The 27,194-nt window shown below is 24.9% G+C and overlaps 2 protein-coding genes across 3 annotated transcripts in view; one reads left to right on the top strand and one right to left on the bottom strand.

The window, feature by feature from the left end:
- Positions 1-27,194, top strand: part of LOC132936425 (breast cancer metastasis-suppressor 1-like protein) — a 60,380-nt gene that overhangs the window by 20,072 nt on the left and 13,114 nt on the right. The gene's annotated exons all lie outside the window — the stretch shown is intronic.
- LOC132934251 (uncharacterized) lies at positions 21,406-26,009 on the bottom strand. The gene is made up of 4 exons (XM_061000539.1): positions 25,954-26,009; positions 25,654-25,809; positions 25,423-25,524; positions 21,406-21,624 (listed from the first exon to the last, which is right to left on the bottom strand). The coding sequence occupies exons 2-4, from the start codon at positions 25,768-25,770 to the stop codon at positions 21,406-21,408; spliced, it is 438 nt and encodes a 145-aa protein (XP_060856522.1). The 5' UTR covers positions 25,771-25,809; positions 25,954-26,009.

The raw sequence follows: 27,194 nt of genomic DNA, 5'->3' as shown, positions 1-27,194 counted from the left end.
GTTTATATTAGCATTTTCTATACACGATAAAATGTTGAAAATAATTTGACACTTTTTGAGCTGTTTACGAACATTGTCAGTTTTCAATTTTTTTAGTTTTTTTTTTCTATAAATATCAATAAAATTTTATTTGTTGGGTAAAAAAGCGTGAAAATTTAATATAAGGCTCCTGATATATCGTCCTAACAGCAGTTGAAAAATATTTAAAATACATAGGCACAATTTTTTTTATAAGCATTTAAAGTTTGAATTCCGACAAAATTTATCACATTTAAAATTTAATAACTATTTTGTAGTTGAAAATTTGTAAAATGTTCAACTTTTATAGCTATGGATTGAAAATTTAAAACAAGGCTCCACGTAAATAGGTAATATATAAATTACTTTATTCACAATAATATCATCAAATATACTTGGTAATATCATAGGCTGATTTTCTTCAATAGTAGCATTTCTGATAGGAAAGTGAATCTAGTTGGTACTTTGGGGGGTCAAAAGTAAAAATTTCCTAGTAGTTTTCACAAGCGACGTGAAAAACAAAAGAAAAATTAAGGAAAAACGGGAATTTTTACGCAAAATCTGTTTTCGAGAAAATCGATTTTGGTTTTTGGTGCAACTCCAAAACAAATAACCGTAGGTAGATGAAATTTTGACTGAATGTTTATATTAGTATTTTCTATACACCATAACATTTTCCAAATATTTTGACTTATTTTGAGCTGTTTACGGACATTTTCAGTTTACATTTTTTTTAGTTTTTTTCTATAAATATCAATAAAATTTTTTTGTTGGTTGAAAAGCTTGAAAATTTAATAGAAAGCTCTTAGGTTATTGTTTCAAAAGCAGACGAAAAAAATTAAAAATCCATAGTCACAATTTTTTTTTATAAGCATTTAAAGTTCAAATATTGACAAAATACGTAAAAATTACGAAAATTTGTAAATTATTATGAGTTAGAAATTCATAAAAAATTTTCTTTTTAAATCTAAGATTTTAAAATGTAATATAAGATTATCCATATGTTTGTCTACTTTTATCAAAAGAAAATGTCTACAAGAAAATCAAATTAAATTTTTATGAGCGTTTGAAATTTATATTTTTACAACATTGAACATTTGATATTCACTCGATTTCTCGTGTAACGATTTTTTTATTTTGTTGTAATTAAAAAAACTATAACTGTAGATACTTGAAAATTTCACTGAATGTTTATATTAGCATTTTCTATACACGATAAAATGTTGAAAATAATTTGACACTTTTTGAGCTGTTTACGAACATTGTCAGTTTTCAATTTTTTTAGTTTTTTTTTTCTATAAATATCAATAAAATTTTATTTGTTGGGTAAAAAAGCGTGAAAATTTAATATAAGGCTCCTGATATATCGTCCTAACAGCAGTTGAAAAATATTTAAAATACATAGGCACAATTTTTTTTATAAGCATTTAAAGTTTGAATTCCGACAAAATTTATCACATTTAAAATTTAATAACTATTTTGTAGTTGAAAATTTGTAAAATGTTCAACTTTTATAGCTATGGATTGAAAATTTAAAACAAGGCTCCACGTAAATAGGTAATATATAAATTACTTTATTCACAATAATATCATCAAATATACTTGGTAATATCATAGGCTGATTTTCTTCAATAGTAGCATTTCTGATAGGAAAGTGAATCTAGTTGGTACTTTGGGGGGTCAAAAGTAAAAATTTCCTAGTAGTTTTCACAAGCGACGTGAAAAACAAAAGAAAAATTAAGGAAAAACGGGAATTTTTACGCAAAATCTGTTTTCGAGAAAATCGATTTTGGTTTTTGGTGCAACTCCAAAACAAATAACCGTAGGTAGATGAAATTTTGACTCAATGTTTATATTAGTATTTTCTATACACCATAACATTTTCCAAATATTTTGACTTATTTTGAGCTGTTTACGGACATTTTCAGTTTACATTTTTTTTAGTTTTTTTCTATAAATATCAATAAAATTTTTTTGTTGGTTGAAAAGCTTGAAAATTTAATAGAAAGCTCTTAGGTTATTGTTTCAAAAGCAGACGAAAAAAATTAAAAATCCATAGTCACAATTTTTTTTTATAAGCATTTAAAGTTCAAATATTGACAAAATACGTAAAAATTACGAAAATTTGTAAATTATTATGAGTTAGAAATTCATAAAAAATTTTCTTTTTAAATCTAAGATTTTAAAATGTAATATAAGATTATCCATATGTTTGTCTACTTTTATCAAAAGAAAATGTCTACAAGAAAATCAAATTAAATTTTTATGAGCGTTTGAAATTTATATTTTTACAACATTGAACATTTGATATTCACTCGATTTCTCGTGTAACGATTTTTTTATTTTGTTGTAATTAAAAAAACTATAACTGTAGATACTTGAAAATTTCACTGAATGTTTATATTAGCATTTTCTATACACGATAAAATGTTGAAAATAATTTGACACTTTTTGAGCTGTTTACGAACATTGTCAGTTTTCAATTTTTTTAGTTTTTTTTTTCTATAAATATCAATAAAATTTTATTTGTTGGGTAAAAAAGCGTGAAAATTTAATATAAGGCTCCTGATATATCGTCCTAACAGCAGTTGAAAAATATTTAAAATACATAGGCACAATTTTTTTTATAAGCATTTAAAGTTTGAATTCCGACAAAATTTATCACATTTAAAATTTAATAACTATTTTGTAGTTGAAAATTTGTAAAATGTTCAACTTTTATAGCTATGGATTGAAAATTTAAAACAAGGCTCCACGTAAATAGGTAATATATAAATTACTTTATTCACAATAATATCATCAAATATACTTGGTAATATCATAGGCTGATTTTCTTCAATAGTAGCATTTCTGATAGGAAAGTGAATCTAGTTGGTACTTTGGGGGGTCAAAAGTAAAAATTTCCTAGTAGTTTTCACAAGCGACGTGAAAAACAAAAGAAAAATTAAGGAAAAACGGGAATTTTTACGCAAAATCTGTTTTCGAGAAAATCGATTTTGGTTTTTGGTGCAACTCCAAAACAAATAACCGTAGGTAGATGAAATTTTGACTGAATGTTTATATTAGTATTTTCTATACACCATAACATTTTCCAAATATTTTGACTTATTTTGAGCTGTTTACGGACATTTTCAGTTTACATTTTTTTTAGTTTTTTTCTATAAATATCAATAAAATTTTTTTGTTGGTTGAAAAGCTTGAAAATTTAATAGAAAGCTCTTAGGTTATTGTTTCAAAAGCAGACGAAAAAAATTAAAAATCCATAGTCACAATTTTTTTTTATAAGCATTTAAAGTTCAAATATTGACAAAATACGTAAAAATTACGAAAATTTGTAAATTATTATGAGTTAGAAATTCATAAAAAATTTTCTTTTTAAATCTAAGATTTTAAAATGTAATATAAGATTATCCATATGTTTGTCTACTTTTATCAAAAGAAAATGTCTACAAGAAAATCAAATTAAATTTTTATGAGCGTTTGAAATTTATATTTTTACAACATTGAACATTTGATATTCACTCGATTTCTCGTGTAACGATTTTTTTATTTTGTTGTAATTAAAAAAACTATAACTGTAGATACTTGAAAATTTCACTGAATGTTTATATTAGCATTTTCTATACACGATAAAATGTTGAAAATAATTTGACACTTTTTGAGCTGTTTACGAACATTGTCAGTTTTCAATTTTTTTAGTTTTTTTTTTCTATAAATATCAATAAAATTTTATTTGTTGGGTAAAAAAGCGTGAAAATTTAATATAAGGCTCCTGATATATCGTCCTAACAGCAGTTGAAAAATATTTAAAATACATAGGCACAATTTTTTTTATAAGCATTTAAAGTTTGAATTCCGACAAAATTTATCACATTTAAAATTTAATAACTATTTTGTAGTTGAAAATTTGTAAAATGTTCAACTTTTATAGCTATGGATTGAAAATTTAAAACAAGGCTCCACGTAAATAGGTAATATATAAATTACTTTATTCACAATAATATCATCAAATATACTTGGTAATATCATAGGCTGATTTTCTTCAATAGTAGCATTTCTGATAGGAAAGTGAATCTAGTTGGTACTTTGGGGGGTCAAAAGTAAAAATTTCCTAGTAGTTTTCACAAGCGACGTGAAAAACAAAAGAAAAATTAAGGAAAAACGGGAATTTTTACGCAAAATCTGTTTTCGAGAAAATCGATTTTGGTTTTTGGTGCAACTCCAAAACAAATAACCGTAGGTAGATGAAATTTTGACTGAATGTTTATATTAGTATTTTCTATACACCATAACATTTTCCAAATATTTTGACTTATTTTGAGCTGTTTACGGACATTTTCAGTTTACATTTTTTTTAGTTTTTTTCTATAAATATCAATAAAATTTTTTTGTTGGTTGAAAAGCTTGAAAATTTAATAGAAAGCTCTTAGGTTATTGTTTCAAAAGCAGACGAAAAAAATTAAAAATCCATAGTCACAATTTTTTTTTATAAGCATTTAAAGTTCAAATATTGACAAAATACGTAAAAATTACGAAAATTTGTAAATTATTATGAGTTAGAAATTCATAAAAAATTTTCTTTTTAAATCTAAGATTTTAAAATGTAATATAAGATTATCCATATGTTTGTCTACTTTTATCAAAAGAAAATGTCTACAAGAAAATCAAATTAAATTTTTATGAGCGTTTGAAATTTATATTTTTACAACATTGAACATTTGATATTCACTCGATTTCTCGTGTAACGATTTTTTTATTTTGTTGTAATTAAAAAAACTATAACTGTAGATACTTGAAAATTTCACTGAATGTTTATATTAGCATTTTCTATACACGATAAAATGTTGAAAATAATTTGACACTTTTTGAGCTGTTTACGAACATTGTCAGTTTTCAATTTTTTTAGTTTTTTTTTTCTATAAATATCAATAAAATTTTATTTGTTGGGTAAAAAAGCGTGAAAATTTAATATAAGGCTCCTGATATATCGTCCTAACAGCAGTTGAAAAATATTTAAAATACATAGGCACAATTTTTTTTATAAGCATTTAAAGTTTGAATTCCGACAAAATTTATCACATTTAAAATTTAATAACTATTTTGTAGTTGAAAATTTGTAAAATGTTCAACTTTTATAGCTATGGATTGAAAATTTAAAACAAGGCTCCACGTAAATAGGTAATATATAAATTACTTTATTCACAATAATATCATCAAATATACTTGGTAATATCATAGGCTGATTTTCTTCAACAGTAACTTTTCTGATAGGAAAGTGAATCTAGTTGGTACTTTGGAGGTTCAAAAGTAAAAATTTCCCAGTAGTTTTCAAAAGCGACGTAAAAACAAAAGAAACATTAAGGAAAACCGGGAATTTTTACGCAAAATCTGTTTTCGAGAAAATCGATTTTGGTTTTTGGTGCAACTCCAAAACAAATAACCGTAGGTAGATGAAATTTTGACTGAATGTTTATATTAGTATTTTCTATACACCATAACATTTTCCAAATATTTTGACTTATTTTGAGCTGTTTACGGACATTTTCAGTTTACATTTTTTTTAGTTTTTTTCTATAAATATCAATAAAATTTTTTTGTTGGTTGAAAAGCTTGAAAATTTAATAGAAAGCTCTTAGGTTATTGTTTCAAAAGCAGACGAAAAAAATTAAAAATCCATAGTCACAATTTTTTTTTATAAGCATTTAAAGTTCAAATATTGACAAAATACGTAAAAATTACGAAAATTTGTAAATTATTATGAGTTAGAAATTCATAAAAAATTTTCTTTTTAAATCTAAGATTTTAAAATGTAATATAAGATTATCCATATGTTTGTCTACTTTTATCAAAAGAAAATGTCTACAAGAAAATCAAATTAAATTTTTATGAGCGTTTGAAATTTATATTTTTACAACATTGAACATTTGATATTCACTCGATTTCTCGTGTAACGATTTTTTTATTTTGTTGTAATTAAAAAAACTATAACTGTAGATACTTGAAAATTTCACTGAATGTTTATATTAGCATTTTCTATACACGATAAAATGTTGAAAATAATTTGACACTTTTTGAGCTGTTTACGAACATTGTCAGTTTTCAATTTTTTTAGTTTTTTTTTTCTATAAATATCAATAAAATTTTATTTGTTGGGTAAAAAAGCGTGAAAATTTAATATAAGGCTCCTGATATATCGTCCTAACAGCAGTTGAAAAATATTTAAAATACATAGGCACAATTTTTTTTATAAGCATTTAAAGTTTGAATTCCGACAAAATTTATCACATTTAAAATTTAATAACTATTTTGTAGTTGAAAATTTGTAAAATGTTCAACTTTTATAGCTATGGATTGAAAATTTAAAACAAGGCTCCACGTAAATAGGTAATATATAAATTACTTTATTCACAATAATATCATCAAATATACTTGGTAATATCATAGGCTGATTTTCTTCAATAGTAGCATTTCTGATAGGAAAGTGAATCTAGTTGGTACTTTGGGGGGTCAAAAGTAAAAATTTCCTAGTAGTTTTCACAAGCGACGTGAAAAACAAAAGAAAAATTAAGGAAAAACGGGAATTTTTACGCAAAATCTGTTTTCGAGAAAATCGATTTTGGTTTTTGGTGCAACTCCAAAACAAATAACCGTAGGTAGATGAAATTTTGACTGAATGTTTATATTAGTATTTTCTATACACCATAACATTTTCCAAATATTTTGACTTATTTTGAGCTGTTTACGGACATTTTCAGTTTACATTTTTTTTAGTTTTTTTCTATAAATATCAATAAAATTTTTTTGTTGGTTGAAAAGCTTGAAAATTTAATAGAAAGCTCTTAGGTTATTGTTTCAAAAGCAGACGAAAAAAATTAAAAATCCATAGTCACAATTTTTTTTTATAAGCATTTAAAGTTCAAATATTGACAAAATACGTAAAAATTACGAAAATTTGTAAATTATTATGAGTTAGAAATTCATAAAAAATTTTCTTTTTAAATCTAAGATTTTAAAATGTAATATAAGATTATCCATATGTTTGTCTACTTTTATCAAAAGAAAATGTCTACAAGAAAATCAAATTAAATTTTTATGAGCGTTTGAAATTTATATTTTTACAACATTGAACATTTGATATTCACTCGATTTCTCGTGTAACGATTTTTTTATTTTGTTGTAATTAAAAAAACTATAACTGTAGATACTTGAAAATTTCACTGAATGTTTATATTAGCATTTTCTATACACGATAAAATGTTGAAAATAATTTGACACTTTTTGAGCTGTTTACGAACATTGTCAGTTTTCAATTTTTTTAGTTTTTTTTTTCTATAAATATCAATAAAATTTTATTTGTTGGGTAAAAAAGCGTGAAAATTTAATATAAGGCTCCTGATATATCGTCCTAACAGCAGTTGAAAAATATTTAAAATACATAGGCACAATTTTTTTTATAAGCATTTAAAGTTTGAATTCCGACAAAATTTATCACATTTAAAATTTAATAACTATTTTGTAGTTGAAAATTTGTAAAATGTTCAACTTTTATAGCTATGGATTGAAAATTTAAAACAAGGCTCCACGTAAATAGGTAATATATAAATTACTTTATTCACAATAATATCATCAAATATACTTGGTAATATCATAGGCTGATTTTCTTCAATAGTAGCATTTCTGATAGGAAAGTGAATCTAGTTGGTACTTTGGGGGGTCAAAAGTAAAAATTTCCTAGTAGTTTTCACAAGCGACGTGAAAAACAAAAGAAAAATTAAGGAAAAACGGGAATTTTTACGCAAAATCTGTTTTCGAGAAAATCGATTTTGGTTTTTGGTGCAACTCCAAAACAAATAACCGTAGGTAGATGAAATTTTGACTGAATGTTTATATTAGTATTTTCTATACACCATAACATTTTCCAAATATTTTGACTTATTTTGAGCTGTTTACGGACATTTTCAGTTTACATTTTTTTTAGTTTTTTTCTATAAATATCAATAAAATTTTTTTGTTGGTTGAAAAGCTTGAAAATTTAATAGAAAGCTCTTAGGTTATTGTTTCAAAAGCAGACGAAAAAAATTAAAAATCCATAGTCACAATTTTTTTTTATAAGCATTTAAAGTTCAAATATTGACAAAATACGTAAAAATTACGAAAATTTGTAAATTATTATGAGTTAGAAATTCATAAAAAATTTTCTTTTTAAATCTAAGATTTTAAAATGTAATATAAGATTATCCATATGTTTGTCTACTTTTATCAAAAGAAAATGTCTACAAGAAAATCAAATTAAATTTTTATGAGCGTTTGAAATTTATATTTTTACAACATTGAACATTTGATATTCACTCGATTTCTCGTGTAACGATTTTTTTATTTTGTTGTAATTAAAAAAACTATAACTGTAGATACTTGAAAATTTCACTGAATGTTTATATTAGCATTTTCTATACACGATAAAATGTTGAAAATAATTTGACACTTTTTGAGCTGTTTACGAACATTGTCAGTTTTCAATTTTTTTAGTTTTTTTTTTCTATAAATATCAATAAAATTTTATTTGTTGGGTAAAAAAGCGTGAAAATTTAATATAAGGCTCCTGATATATCGTCCTAACAGCAGTTGAAAAATATTTAAAATACATAGGCACAATTTTTTTTATAAGCATTTAAAGTTTGAATTCCGACAAAATTTATCACATTTAAAATTTAATAACTATTTTGTAGTTGAAAATTTGTAAAATGTTCAACTTTTATAGCTATGGATTGAAAATTTAAAACAAGGCTCCACGTAAATAGGTAATATATAAATTACTTTATTCACAATAATATCATCAAATATACTTGGTAATATCATAGGCTGATTTTCTTCAATAGTAGCATTTCTGATAGGAAAGTGAATCTAGTTGGTACTTTGGGGGGTCAAAAGTAAAAATTTCCTAGTAGTTTTCACAAGCGACGTGAAAAACAAAAGAAAAATTAAGGAAAAACGGGAATTTTTACGCAAAATCTGTTTTCGAGAAAATCGATTTTGGTTTTTGGTGCAACTCCAAAACAAATAACCGTAGGTAGATGAAATTTTGACTGAATGTTTATATTAGTATTTTCTATACACCATAACATTTTCCAAATATTTTGACTTATTTTGAGCTGTTTACGGACATTTTCAGTTTACATTTTTTTTAGTTTTTTTCTATAAATATCAATAAAATTTTTTTGTTGGTTGAAAAGCTTGAAAATTTAATAGAAAGCTCTTAGGTTATTGTTTCAAAAGCAGACGAAAAAAATTAAAAATCCATAGTCACAATTTTTTTTTATAAGCATTTAAAGTTCAAATATTGACAAAATACGTAAAAATTACGAAAATTTGTAAATTATTATGAGTTAGAAATTCATAAAAAATTTTCTTTTTAAATCTAAGATTTTAAAATGTAATATAAGATTATCCATATGTTTGTCTACTTTTATCAAAAGAAAATGTCTACAAGAAAATCAAATTAAATTTTTATGAGCGTTTGAAATTTATATTTTTACAACATTGAACATTTGATATTCACTCGATTTCTCGTGTAACGATTTTTTTATTTTGTTGTAATTAAAAAAACTATAACTGTAGATACTTGAAAATTTCACTGAATGTTTATATTAGCATTTTCTATACACGATAAAATGTTGAAAATAATTTGACACTTTTTGAGCTGTTTACGAACATTGTCAGTTTTCAATTTTTTTAGTTTTTTTTTTCTATAAATATCAATAAAATTTTATTTGTTGGGTAAAAAAGCGTGAAAATTTAATATAAGGCTCCTGATATATCGTCCTAACAGCAGTTGAAAAATATTTAAAATACATAGGCACAATTTTTTTTATAAGCATTTAAAGTTTGAATTCCGACAAAATTTATCACATTTAAAATTTAATAACTATTTTGTAGTTGAAAATTTGTAAAATGTTCAACTTTTATAGCTATGGATTGAAAATTTAAAACAAGGCTCCACGTAAATAGGTAATATATAAATTACTTTATTCACAATAATATCATCAAATATACTTGGTAATATCATAGGCTGATTTTCTTCAATAGTAGCATTTCTGATAGGAAAGTGAATCTAGTTGGTACTTTGGGGGGTCAAAAGTAAAAATTTCCTAGTAGTTTTCACAAGCGACGTGAAAAACAAAAGAAAAATTAAGGAAAAACGGGAATTTTTACGCAAAATCTGTTTTCGAGAAAATCGATTTTGGTTTTTGGTGCAACTCCAAAACAAATAACCGTAGGTAGATGAAATTTTGACTAAATGTTTATATTAGTATTTTCTATACACCATAACATTTTCCAAATATTTTGACTTATTTTGAGCTGTTTACGGACATTTTCAGTTTACATTTTTTTTAGTTTTTTTCTATAAATATCAATAAAATTTTTTTGTTGGTTGAAAAGCTTGAAAATTTAATAGAAAGCTCTTAGGTTATTGTTTCAAAAGCAGACGAAAAAAATTAAAAATCCATAGTCACAATTTTTTTTTATAAGCATTTAAAGTTCAAATATTGACAAAATACGTAAAAATTACGAAAATTTGTAAATTATTATGAGTTAGAAATTCATAAAAAATTTTCTTTTTAAATCTAAGATTTTAAAATGTAATATAAGATTATCCATATGTTTGTCTACTTTTATCAAAAGAAAATGTCTACAAGAAAATCAAATTAAATTTTTATGAGCGTTTGAAATTTATATTTTTACAACATTGAACATTTGATATTCACTCGATTTCTCGTGTAACGATTTTTTTATTTTGTTGTAATTAAAAAAACTATAACTGTAGATACTTGAAAATTTCACTGAATGTTTATATTAGCATTTTCTATACACGATAAAATGTTGAAAATAATTTGACACTTTTTGAGCTGTTTACGAACATTGTCAGTTTTCAATTTTTTTAGTTTTTTTTTTCTATAAATATCAATAAAATTTTATTTGTTGGGTAAAAAAGCGTGAAAATTTAATATAAGGCTCCTGATATATCGTCCTAACAGCAGTTGAAAAATATTTAAAATACATAGGCACAATTTTTTTTATAAGCATTTAAAGTTTGAATTCCGACAAAATTTATCACATTTAAAATTTAATAACTATTTTGTAGTTGAAAATTTGTAAAATGTTCAACTTTTATAGCTATGGATTGAAAATTTAAAACAAGGCTCCACGTAAATAGGTAATATATAAATTACTTTATTCACAATAATATCATCAAATATACTTGGTAATATCATAGGCTGATTTTCTTCAATAGTAGCATTTCTGATAGGAAAGTGAATCTAGTTGGTACTTTGGGGGGTCAAAAGTAAAAATTTCCTAGTAGTTTTCACAAGCGACGTGAAAAACAAAAGAAAAATTAAGGAAAAACGGGAATTTTTACGCAAAATCTGTTTTCGAGAAAATCGATTTTGGTTTTTGGTGCAACTCCAAAACAAATAACCGTAGGTAGATGAAATTTTGACTGAATGTTTATATTAGTATTTTCTATACACCATAACATTTTCCAAATATTTTGACTTATTTTGAGCTGTTTACGGACATTTTCAGTTTACATTTTTTTTAGTTTTTTTCTATAAATATCAATAAAATTTTTTTGTTGGTTGAAAAGCTTGAAAATTTAATAGAAAGCTCTTAGGTTATTGTTTCAAAAGCAGACGAAAAAAATTAAAAATCCATAGTCACAATTTTTTTTTATAAGCATTTAAAGTTCAAATATTGACAAAATACGTAAAAATTACGAAAATTTGTAAATTATTATGAGTTAGAAATTCATAAAAAATTTTCTTTTTAAATCTAAGATTTTAAAATGTAATATAAGATTATCCATATGTTTGTCTACTTTTATCAAAAGAAAATGTCTACAAGAAAATCAAATTAAATTTTTATGAGCGTTTGAAATTTATATTTTTACAACATTGAACATTTGATATTCACTCGATTTCTCGTGTAACGATTTTTTTATTTTGTTGTAATTAAAAAAACTATAACTGTAGATACTTGAAAATTTCACTGAATGTTTATATTAGCATTTTCTATACACGATAAAATGTTGAAAATAATTTGACACTTTTTGAGCTGTTTACGAACATTGTCAGTTTTCAATTTTTTTAGTTTTTTTTTTCTATAAATATCAATAAAATTTTATTTGTTGGGTAAAAAAGCGTGAAAATTTAATATAAGGCTCCTGATATATCGTCCTAACAGCAGTTGAAAAATATTTAAAATACATAGGCACAATTTTTTTTATAAGCATTTAAAGTTTGAATTCCGACAAAATTTATCACATTTAAAATTTAATAACTATTTTGTAGTTGAAAATTTGTAAAATGTTCAACTTTTATAGCTATGGATTGAAAATTTAAAACAAGGCTCCACGTAAATAGGTAATATATAAATTACTTTATTCACAATAATATCATCAAATATACTTGGTAATATCATAGGCTGATTTTCTTCAATAGTAGCATTTCTGATAGGAAAGTGAATCTAGTTGGTACTTTGGGGGGTCAAAAGTAAAAATTTCCTAGTAGTTTTCACAAGCGACGTGAAAAACAAAAGAAAAATTAAGGAAAAAACGGGAATTTTTACGCAAAATCTGTTTTCGAGAAAATCGATTTTGGTTTTTGGTGCAACTCCAAAACAAATAACCGTAGGTAGATGAAATTTTGACTAAATGTTTATATTAGTATTTTCTATACACCATAACATTTTCCAAATATTTTGACTTATTTTGAGCTGTTTACGGACATTTTCAGTTTACATTTTTTTTAGTTTTTTTCTATAAATATCAATAAAATTTTTTTGTTGGTTGAAAAGCTTGAAAATTTAATAGAAAGCTCTTAGGTTATTGTTTCAAAAGCAGACGAAAAAAATTAAAAATCCATAGTCACAATTTTTTTTTATAAGCATTTAAAGTTCAAATATTGACAAAATACGTAAAAATTACGAAAATTTGTAAATTATTATGAGTTAGAAATTCATAAAAAATTTTCTTTTTAAATCTAAGATTTTAAAATGTAATATAAGATTATCCATATGTTTGTCTACTTTTATCAAAAGAAAATGTCTACAAGAAAATCAAATTAAATTTTTATGAGCGTTTGAAATTTATATTTTTACAACATTGAACATTTGATATTCACTCGATTTCTCGTGTAACGATTTTTTTATTTTGTTGTAATTAAAAAAACTATAACTGTAGATACTTGAAAATTTCACTGAATGTTTATATTAGCATTTTCTATACACGATAAAATGTTGAAAATAATTTGACACTTTTTGAGCTGTTTACGAACATTGTCAGTTTTCAATTTTTTTAGTTTTTTTTTTCTATAAATATCAATAAAATTTTATTTGTTGGGTAAAAAAGCGTGAAAATTTAATATAAGGCTCCTGATATATCGTCCTAACAGCAGTTGAAAAATATTTAAAATACATAGGCACAATTTTTTTTATAAGCATTTAAAGTTTGAATTCCGACAAAATTTATCACATTTAAAATTTAATAACTATTTTGTAGTTGAAAATTTGTAAAATGTTCAACTTTTATAGCTATGGATTGAAAATTTAAAACAAGGCTCCACGTAAATAGGTAATATATAAATTACTTTATTCACAATAATATCATCAAATATACTTGGTAATATCATAGGCTGATTTTCTTCAATAGTAGCATTTCTGATAGGAAAGTGAATCTAGTTGGTACTTTGGGGGGTCAAAAGTAAAAATTTCCTAGTAGTTTTCACAAGCGACGTGAAAAACAAAAGAAAAATTAAGGAAAAACGGGAATTTTTACGCAAAATCTGTTTTCGAGAAAATCGATTTTGGTTTTTGGTGCAACTCCAAAACAAATAACCGTAGGTAGATGAAATTTTGACTGAATGTTTATATTAGTATTTTCTATACACCATAACATTTTCCAAATATTTTGACTTATTTTGAGCTGTTTACGGACATTTTCAGTTTACATTTTTTTTAGTTTTTTTCTATAAATATCAATAAAATTTTTTTGTTGGTTGAAAAGCTTGAAAATTTAATAGAAAGCTCTTAGGTTATTGTTTCAAAAGCAGACGAAAAAAATTAAAAATCCATAGTCACAATTTTTTTTTATAAGCATTTAAAGTTCAAATATTGACAAAATACGTAAAAATTACGAAAATTTGTAAATTATTATGAGTTAGAAATTCATAAAAAATTTTCTTTTTAAATCTAAGATTTTAAAATGTAATATAAGATTATCCATATGTTTGTCTACTTTTATCAAAAGAAAATGTCTACAAGAAAATCAAATTAAATTTTTATGAGCGTTTGAAATTTATATTTTTACAACATTGAACATTTGATATTCACTCGATTTCTCGTGTAACGATTTTTTTATTTTGTTGTAATTAAAAAAACTATAACTGTAGATACTTGAAAATTTCACTGAATGTTTATATTAGCATTTTCTATACACGATAAAATGTTGAAAATAATTTGACACTTTTTGAGCTGTTTACGAACATTGTCAGTTTTCAATTTTTTTAGTTTTTTTTTTCTATAAATATCAATAAAATTTTATTTGTTGGGTAAAAAAGCGTGAAAATTTAATATAAGGCTCCTGATATATCGTCCTAACAGCAGTTGAAAAATATTTAAAATACATAGGCACAATTTTTTTTATAAGCATTTAAAGTTTGAATTCCGACAAAATTTATCACATTTAAAATTTAATAACTATTTTGTAGTTGAAAATTTGTAAAATGTTCAACTTTTATAGCTATGGATTGAAAATTTAAAACAAGGCTCCACGTAAATAGGTAATATATAAATTACTTTATTCACAATAATATCATCAAATATACTTGGTAATATCATAGGCTGATTTTCTTCAATAGTAGCATTTCTGATAGGAAAGTGAATCTAGTTGGTACTTTGGGGGGTCAAAAGTAAAAATTTCCTAGTAGTTTTCACAAGCGACGTGAAAAACAAAAGAAAAATTAAGGAAAAACGGGAATTTTTACGCAAAATCTGTTTTCGAGAAAATCGATTTTGGTTTTTGGTGCAACTCCAAAACAAATAACCGTAGGTAGATGAAATTTTGACTAAATGTTTATATTAGTATTTTCTATACACCATAACATTTTCCAAATATTTTGACTTATTTTGAGCTGTTTACGGACATTTTCAGTTTACATTTTTTTTAGTTTTTTTCTATAAATATCAATAAAATTTTTTTGTTGGTTGAAAAGCTTGAAAATTTAATAGAAAGCTCTTAGGTTATTGTTTCAAAAGCAGACGAAAAAAATTAAAAATCCATAGTCACAATTTTTTTTTATAAGCATTTAAAGTTCAAATATTGACAAAATACGTAAAAATTACGAAAATTTGTAAATTATTATGAGTTAGAAATTCATAAAAAATTTTCTTTTTAAATCTAAGATTTTAAAATGTAATATAAGATTATCCATATGTTTGTCTACTTTTATCAAAAGAAAATGTCTACAAGAAAATCAAATTAAATTTTTATGAGCGTTTGAAATTTATATTTTTACAACATTGAACATTTGATATTCACTCGATTTCTCGTGTAACGATTTTTTTATTTTGTTGTAATTAAAAAAACTATAACTGTAGATACTTGAAAATTTCACTGAATGTTTATATTAGCATTTTCTATACACGATAAAATGTTGAAAATAATTTGACACTTTTTGAGCTGTTTACGAACATTGTCAGTTTTCAATTTTTTTAGTTTTTTTTTTCTATAAATATCAATAAAATTTTATTTGTTGGGTAAAAAAGCGTGAAAATTTAATATAAGGCTCCTGATATATCGTCCTAACAGCAGTTGAAAAATATTTAAAATACATAGGCACAATTTTTTTTATAAGCATTTAAAGTTTGAATTCCGACAAAATTTATCACATTTAAAATTTAATAACTATTTTGTAGTTGAAAATTTGTAAAATGTTCAACTTTTATAGCTATGGATTGAAAATTTAAAACAAGGCTCCACGTAAATAGGTAATATATAAATTACTTTATTCACAATAATATCATCAAATATACTTGGTAATATCATAGGCTGATTTTCTTCAATAGTAGCATTTCTGATAGGAAAGTGAATCTAGTTGGTACTTTGGGGGGTCAAAAGTAAAAATTTCCTAGTAGTTTTCACAAGCGACGTGAAAAACAAAAGAAAAATTAAGGAAAAACGGGAATTTTTACGCAAAATCTGTTTTCGAGAAAATCGATTTTGGTTTTTGGTGCAACTCCAAAACAAATAACCGTAGGTAGATGAAATTTTGACTGAATGTTTATATTAGTATTTTCTATACACCATAACATTTTCCAAATATTTTGACTTATTTTGAGCTGTTTACGGACATTTTCAGTTTACATTTTTTTTAGTTTTTTTCTATAAATATCAATAAAATTTTTTTGTTGGTTGAAAAGCTTGAAAATTTAATAGAAAGCTCTTAGGTTATTGTTTCAAAAGCAGACGAAAAAAATTAAAAATCCATAGTCACAATTTTTTTTTATAAGCATTTAAAGTTCAAATATTGACAAAATACGTAAAAATTACGAAAATTTGTAAATTATTATGAGTTAGAAATTCATAAAAAATTTTCTTTTTAAATCTAAGATTTTAAAATGTAATATAAGATTATCCATATGTTTGTCTACTTTTATCAAAAGAAAATGTCTACAAGAAAATCAAATTAAATTTTTATGAGCGTTTGAAATTTATATTTTTACAACATTGAACATTTGATATTCACTCGATTTCTCGTGTAACGATTTTTTTATTTTGTTGTAATTAAAAAAACTATAACTGTAGATACTTGAAAATTTCACTGAATGTTTATATTAGCATTTTCTATACACGATAAAATGTTGAAAATAATTTGACACTTTTTGAGCTGTTTACGAACATTGTCAGTTTTCAATTTTTTTAGTTTTTTTTTTCTATAAATATCAATAAAATTTTATTTGTTGGGTAAAAAAGCGTGAAAATTTAATATAAGGCTCCTGATATATCGTCCTAACAGCAGTTGAAAAATATTTAAAATACATAGGCACAATTTTTTTTATAAGCATTTAAAGTTTGAATTCCGACAAAATTTATCACATTTAAAATTTAATAACTATTTTGTAGTTGAAAATTTGTAAAATGTTCAACTTTTATAGCTATGGATTGAAAATTTAAAACAAGGCTCCACGTAAATAGGTAATATATAAATTACTTTATTCACAATAATATCATCAAATATACTTGGTAATATCATAGGCTGATTTTCTTCAATAGTAGCATTTCTGATAGGAAAGTGAATCTAGTTGGTACTTTGGGGGGTCAAAAGTAAAAATTTCCTAGTAGTTTTCACAAGCGACGTGAAAAACAAAAGAAAAATTAAGGAAAAACGGGAATTTTTACGCAAAATCTGTTTTCGAGAAAATCGATTTTGGTTTTTGGTGCAACTCCAAAACAAATAACCGTAGGTAGATGAAATTTTGACTGAATGTTTATATTAGTATTTTCTATACACCATAACATTTTCCAAATATTTTGACTTATTTTGAGCTGTTTACGGACATTTTCAGTTTACATTTTTTTTAGTTTTTTTCTATAAATATCAATAAAATTTTTTTGTTGGTTGAAAAGCTTGAAAATTTAATAGAAAGCTCTTAGGTTATTGTTTCAAAAGCAGACGAAAAAAATTAAAAATCCATAGTCACAATTTTTTTTTATAAGCATTTAAAGTTCAAATATTGACAAAATACGTAAAAATTACGAAAATTTGTAAATTATTATGAGTTAGAAATTCATAAAAAATTTTCTTTTTAAATCTAAGATTTTAAAATGTAATATAAGATTATCCATATGTTTGTCTACTTTTATCAAAAGAAAATGTCTACAAGAAAATCAAATTAAATTTTTATGAGCGTTTGAAATTTATATTTTTACAACATTGAACATTTGATATTCACTCGATTTCTCGTGTAACGATTTTTTTATTTTGTTGTAATTAAAAAAACTATAACTGTAGATACTTGAAAATTTCACTGAATGTTTATATTAGCATTTTCTATACACGATAAAATGTTGAAAATAATTTGACACTTTTTGAGCTGTTTACGAACATTGTCAGTTTTCAATTTTTTTAGTTTTTTTTTTCTATAAATATCAATAAAATTTTATTTGTTGGGTAAAAAAGCGTGAAAATTTAATATAAGGCTCCTGATATATCGTCCTAACAGCAGTTGAAAAATATTTAAAATACATAGGCACAATTTTTTTTATAAGCATTTAAAGTTTGAATTCCGACAAAATTTATCACATTTAAAATTTAATAACTATTTTGTAGTTGAAAATTTGTAAAATGTTCAACTTTTATAGCTATGGATTGAAAATTTAAAACAAGGCTCCACGTAAATAGGTAATATATAAATTACTTTATTCACAATAATATCATCAAATATACTTGGTAATATCATAGGCTGATTTTCTTCAATAGTAGCATTTCTGATAGGAAAGTGAATCTAGTTGGTACTTTGGGGGGTCAAAAGTAAAAATTTCCTAGTAGTTTTCACAAGCGACGTGAAAAACAAAAGAAAAATTAAGGAAAAAACGGGAATTTTTACGCAAAATCTGTTTTCGAGAAAATCGATTTTGGTTTTTGGTGTAACTCTAAAACAAATGACCGTAGGGACATGAAATTTTGACTGAATGTTTATATTAGCATTTTCTATACACCATAAAATTTACAAAATATTTTGACTCTTTTTGAGCTGTTTACGGCCATTGTCAGTTTTCAATTTTTTTAGTTTTTTTTTCTTTAAATATCAATGAAATTTTATCTGTTGAGTAAAAAAGCTTAAAATTTTAATAGAAGACTCCTAGGTTATTGTTTCAAAGGCAGATGAAAAAAATTAAAAATCCTTAGTCACAGTTTTTATTTATAAGCATTTAAAGTTCAAATTTTGACAAAATACGGAAAAATCACGAAAATTAGCAAATTATTTTGAGTTAAGAATTCATAAAAATTTTTCTTTTTAAATCTAAGACTTGAAAATGTAATATAAGATTACTCATAAGTAAAGACCGGATTTATATTCTCTTAAAATACCTTAAATATGATGCTAATATTCTCGAAAAAACCTTAAAATATTCTCATTATATTCTCTTAAACATTTAAAAAATATGCTAAAATATGCAAAATATACAAAATAAAAGCAAAAATATGCAAAAATAATCAATAAACATCATTATATTTACTTTAATATGCATTAAAAAATTTTTTTTTTCAATTTTATATTAATAGTGAGTTAATTATTAGGTATTTAAAGTTTCGTATTCTAATGGAATATTATTGCACTTTAGTATGAGTTGGAAATGATAAAATAAAAAATTGTAAATGTTCAAAAAAATTTTTTCTGGGTAACGTAATATTAAAATTAAAAATAATAACAAATTTTTTCTCACAATTTACGAGATATTCCAAAATATGCTCAATGAGTTAAATATTCTCTAACCCATAAAATATTCTTAAATATGCAAAAAAAACTTTTTTCTATGCATTCAGAATTGAACAAATCATCCACATTTTTTACTCTCATAAGACTGCATAGACCCAGTAACGATATGTAAAAACATATAAATCCGGTCTTTAGAGTCATAAGTTTGTCTAACTTTATCAAAAAAAAAATGTCTACAAGAAACTTAAATTAAATTTTTATGAGCGTCTGAAATTTATATTTTTACAACATTTGATTTTCACTCGATTTCTCATGTATATCATATATGTTTTCGCTCAGAATCGTTTTTCTTATTCAATGACATTATATTATTGAATTCAAATTTAACACCATCCATTACAGTGACCCACTTGTAACCTACTATACAGCAGAGCGACAACTACTTATCCACCTTTTTTTAGTTTTTTTTTCTATAACTATCAATAAAACTTTATTTGTTGGTTATCCATAGTCACAATTTTTTTTTATAAGCATTTAAAGTTCAAATATTGCCATAATACGAAAAAATGACGAAAATTTGCAAATTATTTTGAGTTAGAAATTCATAAAAAATTTTCTTTTTTAATCTAAAATTTAAAAATCTAATACAAGATTTCTCATAAGTTTGTCTACCTTTATCAAAAAAAAAAATGTCTACAAGAAAGTCAAATTAAATATTAATGAGCGTTTAAAATTCATATTTATACAACATTTGATATTCACTCGATTTCTCATGTAACGATTTTCTTAATTTGTGGTAATTATAAAACGAATGACAGTAGATACTTTAAAATTTCACTGAATATTTATATTAGCATTTATTTTTCTATACACGATAAAATTTATAAAATAATTTGACTCTTTCTGAGCTGTTTACAGACACTGTCAGTTTTCAATTGTTTTAGTTTTTTTTTTCTATAAATGTCAATAAAATTTTATTTGTTGGGTAAAAAATTGTGAAAATTTAATGCGAGGCTCCTGATTTAATGTTACAATAGCAGTTGAAAAATATTAAAAATACATATGCACAATTTTTTTTTTATAAGCATTTAAAGTTTGAATTTAGACAAAATGTATCAAATTTAAAATTTAATAATTATCTTTTAGTTGAAAATGTATAAAATGTTCAACTTTTATAGCTAATGATTGAATATTCAAAACAAGGTTCCACGTAAATAGGTTATATATAAATTACTTTTTATTCACAATACTATCATCAGATATACTTGGTAATATCATAGGCTGACTGACCGTTTTCACTCAGAATCGTTTTTCTTATACAATGATATTATATTATCATTGAATTCAAATTTAACACCATCCATTACAGTGACCCACTTGTAACCTACTGTACAGCAGAGCACTTACCCACCTTGTTTAATATTAATAATTTTTAAAATATAACCGTTCGCAGGAACAGCTTGAGACTGCAGGTATTATACTGAATAATATTTACAGTACGGTGAAAATCCATTCCATTGAAAATCGTATCATAATATTATCGTCGATATAAGACAAAAAAATAAAAAGACATGAATAAATTTGAAATCAATAATGCTCAATCTCGTTTAATAAACAGTCGTGGTTTAATGGTTGTTATAGGTATATACTATATATAAGTATATAAAAAAGTATTTCCTCGTTTTCTTAAGTGTCAATACAGTTTAGGTACAAAATAAAAACAATCGAAAGTAAATCAAACATTATTAATTATTTAACATCAATAATATCGACGGACATTAAACCTTATCTATACGGCATAGTGAGTGTACAGCCGATAGATATTAAACATAACGTTCATTATTATAACTGTCTATATACATATTATTATATAGGAACAACAATATTATCGTTTTAATACTTCAAGGACTGAAACCCATTGTTTTTCTGATAAATGTTTGTATTATAATTTGTATTTTCATCAAACGGAAAATTGACCTTAAAGAGCATTCCGGATTTGTTGTGCGCCGGCGTCGTCCAGAGCTTTGCGTTTTTCGTCAGTATCTTGGCCATTGATTTCCAATAGCCCATATATCCGTTACTAATCAATAGATTGAACGTTGACATTATCAACTGAAACACAGTGAAATCGTTACGAATGAAAACATAATACATCGACGGTTCCGACCTTAAACGCCCGACCAGAGCAACTGACAAAAACGGAATTTTGCAGGAGAAATTATCAAATAAAAAAAAAAAAAACATGATGTGCTTAGAAAAGTGTTTAGTCTAATTGAAAGGTATTTTAATAATTCCAGTAGTCTTCGAAAGCGTAGAGAAATACAAAAAAAAAAAAGTAGGTATTGTTCCGCTGTAGGTTACTAGTGGGTCACTAATAATGCAAGCCTGGGCAAGTTAATGATAATTTTTAATTGAGTTAAGTTAAATTGATGGAAAACATTAAAAACTTTTTTAAAAAGTTAAACGTTAACACTTAAGAGTTACGTAATTTTTTTTTTTAACTTAGTTAAGTTAAAAGTTGTATGAACATTTTCAATTAACTTATTAACTAAAGTTAAGTTATTATTATTTTTTTTTAAATAAACTTCATATATTCTCTGGTCTTATCTTAATAGTATATGAATCAAGATATATAGCTTAATTTTTAGTATGTGCATGTACTTGCAGTACATTGCGTAACGCCATGGACGGAATGGGAATATAAATTGGCTCCAGGGAAACAGAAAATTCGGCCTAATTTTGGGCTAATAATAAACTGTTTATAAGTTATTGGCCCGAGTTTATTCAAGCAGCCCTTTATTAAAAACTTTATTAAAATTCAATATTTCTATCTTTTAATTTATTATATTGATAAAATTATTAAAATTGACATAATGTTTATTGTAAAACGTAAATAATTAAAGATAGGACTTATATTGAATATATATATATATATATAATACGAATTTGAAAAAACATATCAAAAAACCTAAATCCTTCAATAAAAGTCCTATCTTTATGAAACATTCAAGGATCGAAGCAGAAGCGTCCCTAGATCAGTTACCAAGTTACCAGTTTTTAATAGTTTATTAACTCAATTATAAAGGGGGTAAATGTTGATCAAAAAAAAAAAAAAAAAATTTTGTCGAGAAATTTTGTTTTGCCAATTTCTTAAACTTAAATACCTACGAGACGCGGCTTTTTTGAGAACAGATTTTTGATCTAGAGGTGTCACTTCATTGAACCTCAAACATTTCAAGAAGATACAACCCATATTAAAGGAGCTAGTACTTCAAAATATACATCCAATTTTGTGTTGTTAGCTCAAATAATATATATATTAGAGTCAATTGATCTATTATTTTATAGGTTTTAATATTTTATTCTTCTTTACATATCGATTTACATTAATAAATAATGAGCTTCACGCCTACTAAAATTAATGTGAAAAAAAGTTCAAAATAATTATTACTTAAAACGTTATACAGACGTATACCACAATGAAACGTCTGGTTATACGAATAATCACATATTATTATTACGTTTTTCAACTTTTTGCTACTCCGATTACGGGCGAAATAATGGTCGTACGTATTTTGACCATAGAGGATTTTTTAATCCTCGTACACCAAAAGACCATAATCTCAAAGTGATCAAACGAAAAACCAAAATCCAAAACACACGTAATTACGTAATTTTCTAAGTACAAAAAATACACGAAAAATCATAACTCCCGAACAAAAAGTCGGATAACCTCGATTTCAGTACCCATCGATACGGCACAAAGTCCTCTATAATATCCAACTACAAAAACGGCTCGTCGTGCTCAAAATCTAAGTGTCCGTGCCAAAAAACCTGAAAAATGCCCATTTTCAACTTTTGAAGCCCCAGAAAATGGCGAAAAACGGCTCCTACGGCCACGACTAAGATGCCGAATTTGATCACCGACCTCCAACCTACTCTAATCTCGAGTTTCAGAAACGTTGTACAAAAACTAAAAGTTTTCCAAAATACACCTGTGGGAGGTCGAGGACCCCCGACTCCGGGAGTACGTTTTAGAAGGGCCTAAACCGAAACGTTTGGTAACTTAAAAGTATAATATTATCTTATGTGAACGTCATCTACAACTTATAAAATATGATGTATTGAACTTTAAAAACTATTACATATTTACGTAGGTACGTTTGTTCGCATTTGGTAATTTCGCCATCGGCATACAACTACATTATATGCCAGTAGTTTTCCTAGAAGTAGTTATCTATTCATATAAACACGTCGATAATAAATATATTTAAGAGTATTGAACATGAACAATTGCTTATATAATTGAATAACTTTAAATTTCAATCATCAAAGTGAATGATATTTACGTCTCGAAAATGTTTTTAATTAAATGTATTTTGTTATAAATTATAATACTATAATATGACATGTCTTGAAATCTACTAGCGCTGGACGATAGGTATAAACCTATAGTAAATTAGTAAATGACAGATGTATATTATAATAGTAGGTACCTATGTACTCTATTCAGAACTATATTGTGGTCGTTTGTTAGTGGATGAGATTAATTCCACATAGGAGAACGAGAAATGGTAAAATCGAAAGTAGATAGAGAATAGGATAGAGGGTTTTATGGAGATTCCATTTATATGGGCGGTGTAACGGATTTTCCAGTAGTAATAACTTTCAAAAAGCATAAAAAAAACCAAAAAATCATACAAAATTCGCTTTATCGATGATCATAGATTATAAATTATGATACCGAACTATGCTTTATTATCTCGATTAATACGATTTTTATATTAATATACGGATCCACGTGTATAATATACTAAAAAATATTGTCCTGATTTATACAGTCCTGAAAAATACGGTTCCGCGTTATTATTTTACTGTTTTATATTTTCCTTAGTTAATACTGTTTAGAAAAATATCATTCCAAGAATATATTAATCGTTGAAAATATCATTCCTATATTATACCATTCTTTAGAAATATCTTTCCCTACAAAAATCTAGTCCAGATAATTATTTTCCTCGAAAATACGGTTCTGTATAAATATTTTCCTCGTTATCAAGTGTAGAAAATAATTAAAATTAACATTTTGTGTACATTTCAAGTATTTACTGTTATTGGTTTTTGAATTACAACAAAATAAGAAAATTTTTGTATAAGAATTTGTTGATTTACGACTGAATATCTAATGTCCCTAGTGAATAAAAAAAATGTAATTCGACTTTCTGGTAAAGTTGTTGCTTATGTTAAATGTAGAAAAACTTCACGAAAACCTCGTATTAAATTTTCAAAACTTAGATAATATAAATATAATTTTTGTATGAATTTCTAACTCGGAATAGATTCCCTGAGACTTGGAGGGCGTTTATAGTTTATTTTTTTAACTCATATATAGGTAACTCGCTTACATATGGTTTATTTTTTCAGATAACGAAAAAAGAATTTTTTTTTGTTTATCTAAATTTTTGCCATTGCAGGTTACATATTATAATATTATATTACTATTATAATCATAAGAAATATGGCATATATACATTTTTTCACAAATTTATTATAAATACCAATCGTTGTCCCTATGCAACGCCGGACAGTCTAGCTGTTATAGGTATTATTATATTTATTTAAATATTATGTTTTGTTAAAATATTAAAATATTATACCAGTATAACATTTAATAATAACATTATTAATATTATCAACAAATATGTATTGTTTATGATAATAATATAAATCCTTTATGAATTTCGAAAATGTACCCCCTATGAATACCGGACACTTCAGAATTATAGCGGATGACATTTCGGCGACCGAGAGCGTCCACTATTCAGAGGTTTATTATACATTTATTTATTTCACTGTAAATCATTTCTATCCAACTAAAATTACCCAACAACAATTTATGTACCAACCAACCTTCAGTATTCTGGTTTTATCGTTCCCGTCGTAGGATTCGTCGAAATATAACCCGTAACGGTATTTCCAATGTTCGGCGTTGTACAGTGCCTTTTTCAAAGCCTATATAGACAAGTAGACAACTACAGTAAACAGAAATTTCGTTACGAATATCAAACGGCACGTTATATTTTACAATTAGCCGGTATGATATACTGAACTTGAAGTTACAACGCAATTTTTTATATTTACTTTCTTGGAGCTATTATGCATTTCGCTCAAGACTATGTTTTCCTCCGTCAGATTTTCGGCATTTTTGACATTTGAGTTGTTGAACAAAATATCCTCAATCATCAGGGTTTTGCACATTGACTTGTAGTATTTGTATTTTTTTTCACCCTCTAATATCTGCAATTAGCTCAACTATTATCAATATATTTTTTGCTCAATTGCCGTTCGTTGTATAAGTTTTTAATTTATGCAATCATTCGGTTACATGACGTGATATTTAATTATTATTAAATTAGTCACAGAGATTGTAATTATTAATACCTTTGAGTTACCAAGTTCAGTGTTTTTGCGGTAGGAGTTAATATTTCCGTTAGTGAACATCGTCTGCTGATCAATATTGAATTCTTTTTTGTCATCTATTTTAGCTATCAATACAAATCAAAGATAATATACCTAAAATATTATCTAGTCTTCAAAGTATGTAATGTACGGTGTGATCTATTTGGCGTAAGACAATTATTATTTCAGAAAACATTTTTGAAAATATTTTTCCGAATAATTTTAAGTTGTGACGAAACAATATTTTTTAGACCAATTATATTTATACGATTTTTATCTTAATAGTTCTTAAGTTTTTTCTCTGTTGAATGACAATATAGATGTTTATTTTCACATTCTAAATCAGAATATTATTCACAGTATTTTGGTATATGAAAATCAAATTTAAATTTATATTTTATTTGTTATAAGTATTTAAAATTTGTTGGACGGAGTAGTGGGCCAACGTTTTTCAGGGTAACTTATTTGTAGCCACTCCACTCCGCCAATCTAAAATTTAAATACTTTTATATAATAACCCATAAATTACTAAAAAAAATTCAAATTTTATGGGTACATCGAAGTACTCCCCATACAATATTCTGCTTTGAATAATGCGTGTTGTCATTAAAAAAATAAAAAATGACAACGATAATTTTATTTTTTTAAATGCCGTTTTTTACGACTGAAGATGATGTAAAAAATATATTTTCAAAAACGTTAACAGTGTAAATTAAGACGATATCATAAGACATGTCATATTCAATATTTCATTCCAAAATATTAATTTTGACCGTTGCTATAATGTAATTTAATGATAATGTGGTAGGTACCTATTATTTTAATTTATATTAATACCTACTTATCTAATATAATACCTAATTCAGAGTAATCTAACGTGCAAACCTTCAAAATTTGTTTTTGCCCCCCCCCCCCCCCCCCCACCAAGACATAATATATGCATTTATTATTTTCATATTTTAAATGTATTTAATAGGTACCTATCCTCATCATAATAATTATAAATAAATATTAATCTGTCTTTTGATAACTTGTGTATTATATACTATATTTGTTATAAACTAAAATATGAATTAGATTGTTAAAATGTATTTTTGCTCTCAGCACCCGCCATTGTGTGAATGTGTATGTTTATGTTATTGGCTGCTTTTGAAAATACACTATTTACCTTTAAACTATATCGAATATTTCAACTAATATTAAATGCTAAATTTTAATTATTT

The sequence above is a fragment of the Metopolophium dirhodum genome, chromosome 1 (assembly GCF_019925205.1).
Source record: "Metopolophium dirhodum isolate CAU chromosome 1, ASM1992520v1, whole genome shotgun sequence".
NCBI classification, from domain to species: Eukaryota; Metazoa; Arthropoda; class Insecta; order Hemiptera; family Aphididae; genus Metopolophium; species Metopolophium dirhodum.
The sequence above is the reverse complement of the archived record's forward strand: the minus strand, read 5'-3'. Positions and strand labels throughout refer to the sequence as shown.

Bases quoted from the DNA above. Each gene is read 5' to 3' on its own strand.
- LOC132934251 (XM_061000539.1), bottom strand. From the start codon at position 25,770: ATGTGCAAAACCCTGATGATTGAGGATATTTTGTTCAACAACTCAAAT. The intron at 25,525-25,653 runs GTAAATATAAAA...TTGTCTATATAG, and splicing joins TGCATAATAGCTCCAAGAAA to GCTTTGAAAAAGGCACTGTA. The intron at 21,625-25,422 runs GTTGGTTGGTAC...ACTGTGTTTCAG, and splicing joins ATAAAACCAGAATACTGAAG to TTGATAATGTCAACGTTCAA.